Genomic DNA, 7,975 nt, shown 5'->3' on the forward strand with positions numbered 1-7,975 from the left:
AGAAGAAGAAGAAAAAACCTAAGAGGAGATGAAATATCCTATAGTTCCATCCGACCAGCATAATAAGCCATACTTCACAATTTCAGTGATGCCCACTGGTTGTATCAAAACCTTGACTTTTATTGAATGATTATCCACAGAAGTTCTATATGCTGCAGGGAAAGGACCTCAGCAACACATTGAGTTATAGAATTCCGATATATAACCTCACTAGCAAACTTCCTTCTGACAAGTGACGAGTAAAATCTTTGATGCCTGTAAACGTCCTCCCAAACCTTAGATTCCATTTTCTCTCTCACAAACCAGAACTCACTTCAACTACAGCATATTCAGAGGACAGGCTCCAGTAGCTCCCAACAAATAACCTTTTCTCCAAAAAGTTTTGCAAAAGTTTCTTCATCTGTCAACTTATCAAACTTCCGTGAAAAATGCAAGCCAAAAAAACTGCTGATACACACTTTAGAGCATCAAACCCAAACGTTAACTTGAATTCCTCTCTTCAAGTGACTCCCAGTGCAAAATATTTTGATAATTAAGGCACATGGTTCTTTTAATAAGCAATATTTAAAACACATAATTACAAGCAGCAGATGTTGAATTGCACTTTGTCAACATGAATTAAAACAAGGCACTGTAATCAGCTATTTAAGGGACCTAAGATACATAGGGAATCATAAAGGGAAATAAATGAGACTACTCTCAATTAGAGAGAGAGAGAGAGAGAGAGAATCCTAAAGAATTCTGTATATGCAAAAGTTAGAGAAACATGGCAACTAATACGAGCTCCAACCTCACTATCCCTAGGTTAAGTAGCTGTGCTATACAGGGTTGCACATTCAGCAAATCAACTTCACATATAATTGCTTTTGAAAAAAAAACTTCACATATAATTACCATATCAGGTCTTGTAGCAACAAGCTGGAGAAGCAAACCTTCCCCAACCATTCAGGTAGACATTTCAAACCTTCCAATTTGTAAGTAAAGAAATTTTCATTTATATTCCACTCTACAGAGTTTGAACAGAAACACATATGAGCCTCCCTTGCTTTAACTAATAGTAAGTAAGATAAGTCCAAAAATAAATAAAAAAAATTCAAATTGTTAAATTGCACCCTTAGTCTACTGGAAAGAATAATTTCAAGTATATTTTCAGTTAAATGTTAAATTACACCCTTAGTCAATCATTAACAGTAACACATCAAATCTCCTTTCATTTCATATGATCAAGTCACCAACTGACCAAACAGCCTGGTTCTAGATTTCTGACCCTCCCTTTATTGGAAAACTGGGGTGTCCGTGTCCTACAAGTTCTTTTGAGTAATACATTTATAGGGAGTATACACATATGTAATCACTTAAAGGCAGAAAACTGATTGATTTGCAATGAAAATTTCTGACCCTGAACAAAGATCCATTTGAATAGTAAAAGTAGACATAAACACAGTAAATATTGAGAAAAGTCTGATTTGTTAAATTGATCAAAATTCTCTTCTAAGCATAATATCATTACAGAACAAATTAATCCAAAAACAATCCAAGCAATCAACGATCCTCTCTCTATCCAACAAATCCTTCAAAACCCAGTTCCAAATAATCCTCCACACCCCAGATCCCCAATCAAATCCCACAAACAAATCCAAAGTAACAATTTTTTCAACAACGAAAACAAAAACCCATTTGCACAAAACACTAATTCCACAACACTAACTAGAGAGAGAGATAGGGAAAGACTGAGACCTGGTGGATTGGAGGGTACATGGAATTGGTGCAGACAGGGCATTCTAGGAGCTCGTGGACGCTGGTGGCGGGCGTAATAGCTGTTGGGCCCACAATATTGTTGGCGTTGTTGTTGTTGCCGTTAACAACGTTGTTGCTGGCATTGCGGGACTTGTTGTTTGAGGAAGAGAATTCAGAGTGGAGATGAGGATGAAGAACGTGGTGATGTGGGTGTTGGAGTTGTTGGTGGGGATGTTGATGGTGGTGGATCTCATCCTCGTCCAAATCCGACGATGAAACGCACTCGATGCTGTCCAAGTCCATCTTCCTCTCACAAACTCACCCACCAAAACCAATACCCACTTTTCAAAATCTTAAATTTACGGTAAAAAATTTGAACTTTGGAGTTTTCTTCTTCCCTTTGTTTTGGTTTTTAAAGGAAATTTTGAGAGATGGGAAAGATTGAGAGGGAGATGAAATGGAAGGAATCGAATGGTAGGAGGAACTGGATGGATGGATGGATGGATTCTCAGGAACCAAACTACCCTCTCTCGCTCTCTCTCCCTCTCTCTCTTTCTCTCTCTTTTGTGGAAGAAGATGTTCTTTTCTTTCTTTGTTGGCTTTTTTTTTTTTTTTAATTTTATTTTATAGGTTTTTTTTTTTTTTTGGGTTTTTCTTACAATATATGGATATATGTACTTTTTACGTATGTATGTATTGTCTATACCCATTCTCTCCATTTGAGAGAGAGAGAGAGAGAGAGAGAGAGAGAGAGAGAGAGGCAGAGAAGGACAGGGATTATTTTATGATTGAAGTTGGGATGTATCTAAACACTACTAACTTGGGTTTGATTTGGTTTTTAGGATAGGGGAATAAGGAGTTTTTTTTTTTTTGGATAAAAAATTAGAAAGAAGAATAAGGCATTAGAAATCAGGATTATGATTGCTAAATATCTTTGTCACCTATCCATTATACTTTGTGTGCGATTTTTTTTTTTCATCTAGATGAAAATGACTGGTGGGAACAAGTTTTGCTCATCTATTATAGATTATTTTCACCCCATCTCATCTCATCTAGTCCCAAATTAGGGTAGTAAATAAAATAAACTGTTTATAATTAATATGAACTCATTCAAAAAAATGTTTGTCAGTAGTAAATAAGTTAAGTTCAAACCCGAATTTAAACTCGACTATTAAACGAGTAAATTTTAATCATAATAATGTGTTTGCAATCAAGCCCATGATATGAGGCATGGTTTAACTATATAAATATTATATTTTTATATTTAAAAGTTAGTAAATAGATTCATATAAGTTTGGGTTGTAGTTTATTGATAATTTAAACAATTCATTCAAAGTAAAGATTAACAAATTTGTGAATGAGTAAAAAAAATTTAATCATGGTTTTAATGTATATGGGAAAAAAAAAAAACAAATTAATCAAATAGTTCACGAACAAGCTCTAACTTATTCGACAAGAAAATGAACGAAACTTAAATACATAATCTTGTTTAATATTGAGCTCAAGCTTAACTAATGCTTGAAATAAAATTAAATGAACTCTAAACTTTTAATATGTGTGTTTTTATTTAATATATATTTAAATTTGTGGGGATAAGGGGTCAGGCCCAAGTTAATGGGCCGAATACCCAGGAAAGGACTGTTTCACATCCGAAGATGAAGATGCGGAGAGTGCAGGGCCCAGAGTGAAGTGGAATCCTCCTGTAGAGAATCAACGCTGTCCGAGGATGATATCTCCAGTCCGAGGAGGACATCACCTGTCCGAGGAAGATATTTTACTTTGATATGATATCGGAGACTAACTGAGTAGGGGAAAAGCCTGATTGATTGTCCGAGGACTCCACCTGATCAAGATAAGCTCAAAACATACTCAGGAACGATAAGGATGAGGAAATATCTGAGGGAAAGGCTGCTGCCACTGTATTCAATGCATTGCAACAGCTTTTCTGGCCGCATTTATATGGAGAAGACCTCTGAACAGTGCTTCATAACCTACCGCCACTCACACAGAGATGAAAAGAAGCTGCCTGACGTGACAGGTACTTGAGCAAGTTCATGGATGGGGAGCACGTGGACGGTAGAGATGAGAGTGAGAGTGGCTATATAATAGAGGGAGAGGGTTTGAAACGAGGCATGGAATGTATGGGAAACTGATCAATAAATAATAAAAAGAGTGATAATCCTTTGCTGTGACCCCTTGTCAACTCTAGTTCTTCGACCCATACTCTACAAATTAATTGTCTTTGGGTTTACGTAAAGAAATTAGACCCTACAAAATTATATTTATTTTCCCACTTTCTTAGCACTTTCATACTTGTATCTTGTTTCTTTTATTTCTATCTCTCTAATGTCAAATCCATTTCATTAAGAAATGGCTAAATAGCAAAACATTGCCAACCTGCCTCACACTCGACCTACTCCACTCGTCTTGTGTGGGTTTTTTCTACCCTAAAGAGAGGGGTATAAAACCCCTAATTCAATCTCATCTTGCCCTCTTGCCATTCCTAAGTAGGACAATAAGAAAATAAATTAAGTTATTGTTAACAAGTATCTTAAGGATACAAGATAAGATTTTCATACTATTGTATTTAAAATTTTAAAGAAAATGAAAAATAAAATTGTACACAAGTATTAAGAAAAATTGTATGGAACCACAATAATTGCATATTTATTTGTTCCTTGAGCTGTGACCTTAGGGCACACAAGAGTATATTATATCTTCCCTAAAACTCTTTTTAAATCTGCATTTTATATTTTGAAAAAAAAAGGGGGCGGGGGTCTCTCTAGTCTCTTTATTTTGTAAAAAAAGAGAATTAGATTCATTTAGAGAAAAGGATGTCTTGTTTAAGCAAACTAGATTCTCAACTGTTAAGACACACACAAAAGCATCCTTTTTTTTGGTTAAATATTGTGGTTTATTCCAATTAGGTGTTTCAATACATCGATCATATCATAATCATATTTCATATAATGTAATATAATTGTAATTAAAATATGCCATTGTCCTATATATGTCAACCGTATAAAGTTTTAAGAAATTTATTAAAAATTTTATCTTAATTTAAAATTATTTTGATTGTGTAGCCTTTTGTTGTTTTAATAAAAAACAGATCTACTTCTACTACAGAAGGCTTTATTTATTTATTTATTATTATATATTTTATTGTTCAAATGAGATGATTTTGGTGAAATCTTTTTCTATTATGTAATATACATTTTATTTTCAATCACTAAGCTGTAATACTAGTTCATCATGTATTGAGTTTGTGATTATTGGACCTCATCACAATTGTAACAAATTTATGGCATATATTGCTATAGAATTAGTTTTCCAAACCGATCTAGTTAATGAAATTTCAGAGAAGTCATAATGGATTATATTTTTTTATTCCATCTTTTAAATTTAACATTGACTTGGAATTTTTGTTTGAAAAACCTGGCAATCTATATCTTGCGGTGGTTTTTTGTTCCTCTCCCTAAATTACTGCTAGGCAGTTCTAACTTCTTATTGTAGGGTCTATAAGAAATAACTATATTTATCTGGATTCAATATATATATATATATAGCTAGTGTAAGAGGCATGAATGATGCCAGATCGTTTTTGTTTGCTCTACATGATTACATGGATTGAATAAGGATTCTCCCTCTTACCCTATAAGCTTCCCCAAATCCTCTTCCCTTCCTTCTTTCCTCAACTCCCCTTTTACAAACTCCTGCAATTCCTCAGTTAATTCAACCCCATCATCATCCAACATCGTATCAACCACATTAAGAACCTCATCCAACTTCCCAACCTCACTCAACGCCTTCATTATAAACTCATAGCTCGCAACATCCATCTTGAGTTTATTCACCATCAAATCGAAAAATGACTTGGCATCATCCACCTTCCCTACTTTAACCAACCCATCAACCAACTTATTATAAACCCCCAAGTTCGGCCTCAGCCCTGAATCAACCATTTTTCTATAATACCCGGCTGCATCATCCGCCCTATCTGCCTTAAAACAAGCATCCATCAACAACACAAACGTATACTCATCCGGGTTCACCCCCTTCTCACTCATCTCCCCATACACCTCCTCGGCTTCACCCAACAACCCATTATCACACAACTGTTCAATCAAATTATTGAAAGACAAAATATCCGGACGACACCTATACTCTCCCATCTTCCTAAAAACCTCAATGGCATCCTTAAACCTCCCTTGCGCGCAATACCCATCCACCATCACATTAAAACTCCCCAAATTCACTGTCAAACACCACGGGGGCCTATTCTCCTCAATCATCCTATCAAACAACCTCAACCCCAACTCGAACTTCCCGTTCTTATTCAAAGCATCCAACAAGGAATTAAACGCGACAGCACTCATCTTCACCTTTGAACCCTCCCCGACAGCCTCCTCATAAAACTGCATAGCCTCCTTCTCCATCCCTTTCATGAAATACCCTTTGACCAATGCCCCATACACAACCCCATTCTCCACAAACCCACCAAGCTTCTCCTTCAACTCCTCGAAAAGCCCGAACACACCATCCAAATCCCCACTCCTAACACACCCACTCATCAAATAGCTATACACAACAGGGTCAGGGGCAAAACCCTTAACACCCATCTCCTCTTTCAGCTCGACCGCCTTACTAACCCGGCCATTATCGACCAACCCTTTGATCAAAATCCTGTAAGTAGTCGGAGAAGGATTGATGGGCGCATCGTTGGTAAACTGTCGAAAGTGTTCCAAAGCCGTGTCGGGCTTTCGACAATCCAGATAAGTCTGGAAGAGGAGATTGTAGGTGATGACATTCGGGGCAATGCCGGCCTGAGTGATGAACCGGTGAAGAGAGAGGAGATCGGAGTACTTGGATTGCCGGAGCAAACCGAACAAAACCGAATTAACTGTAAAAATGGTGGGTCGACAGTTGGAGTAGACAGAGTGGCGAGTGAAGAGTGAGGCTTCTTCCAAGTCGTTTTGGCGGATTAAGGTGAGAATACGGTTGTGGAGGTTCAGGCGGTTGCCTGATAAAGCTGAGACGTGTTCGGGTAGCTTTGGGGAGTTGGGGTTTTGGGGGATTTGGGATTTTTGGGGCTGTTGGGGCTGTTGTTGTTGGGAGCGGTTGAGGGAGGAGAGTGGGGGTTCTATGCGGAGGCGGCGTTTGCGGCGGCGGCGCTCGGCTGCGGCTTCTTCTGGGGAGGAGAAGGAGAGGGAGCGGAAGGAGATGAAGGTGGATTGCGGTGGTGGGTGGTGGGGGTATGTTGGTCTGGCTAGGATTCTGATTTGGGTGAGTTTGGAGAGTGCCATTGGTGATTTTTTTTTTTTGGGAGTGAGAATGAGATAAGGGTTTTGATAGGGTTTCTGGAAAGGGTTTTGTATGTAGGTGTGCAGTGTTTTGTTGAGTGTTTTGAGATTTTTAAGTGTGCCATTAGGAATAAAAATGTGAAATACAAATGATTTTTTCTATATTAAAAAAAAAAACATTTTTTGTGTGTTTCAAATTTTTAATTTATGTTTTACTAATCACAATTTGTATTTTATCTAACTTTATTTATAAAATAATTAAAGTTAAAAAAAAAAAAAATCAAACGCATATGAATCCTTAAGGAAAATAAAAGGTAGGAGATAAGTTTTTTATTGAAAAAGAATGTATACATTATTTTTTAAAACAAAATATATGAACAAAAATGTGCTATTCCAAACAGATCCTAAGCTATAAAACTATAGATTTGTGTACCTATTCCAATAGACCCTAAAAGCTTTAAAACTATGTATTCTAATCCATTTTTCCTTAGATTTTTTTTTTTTAATTTTAAAATTTTTTTTTTTATAAACTAAAGGTCAAGACAACTATTGATTTTTTTTTTTTTTGGGGTTGTCGCAGAATGTGGGATTACTAATTTACTATAGATTTGTATTCATTTTTTGCTTCATAAAGATTGCTCTTTGTCATTGAAGACCAAGAAATTAATTTTTTATTTTTATTTTTTTTGTTTGTGTAGATAGGTTTCAAACTCAGATATCTCATTCAATAATAAGAGATTTTAATAGCTGAGTTATCTAGAACTCATGTGTTTGATATTATTGGATGAGCTAAAAATCATCAATTTATTTTATTTATTAGTCACTATCCTTTGTGTTTTGAATAGTTGAATAAAAATTATATATAGGTAGGTTCTCTCCTCGTGGCAGGAGTTCTCTCTCTCGTTACCCAACGAGTTAGCTCTCCCTTGGTGTATACC

At 36.2% G+C, this 7,975-nt stretch overlaps 1 protein-coding gene across 1 annotated transcript; it reads right to left on the reverse strand.

Moving 5' to 3' along the window:
- Positions 1 to 5,384: 5,384 nt before the first annotated feature.
- On the reverse strand, positions 5,385 to 7,113 carry LOC136070648 (pentatricopeptide repeat-containing protein At3g49240, mitochondrial-like). The gene has a single exon (XM_065780876.1). It carries the CDS (start codon positions 7,038 to 7,040, stop codon positions 5,385 to 5,387), a length of 1,656 nt encoding a protein of 551 aa, XP_065636948.1. The 5' UTR covers positions 7,041 to 7,113.
- Positions 7,114 to 7,975: the final 862 nt, after the last annotated feature.

The sequence above is a fragment of the Quercus suber genome, unplaced genomic scaffold (genome assembly GCF_002906115.3).
Source record: "Quercus suber isolate HL8 unplaced genomic scaffold, Cork oak 2.0 scaffold_249, whole genome shotgun sequence".
Lineage (NCBI taxonomy): Eukaryota > Viridiplantae > Streptophyta > Magnoliopsida > Fagales > Fagaceae > Quercus > Quercus suber.

Coding starts and splice junctions, on each gene's coding strand:
- LOC136070648 (XM_065780876.1), bottom strand. CDS start 7,040: ATGGCACTCTCCAAACTCACCCAAATCAGAATCCTAGCCAGACCAACA.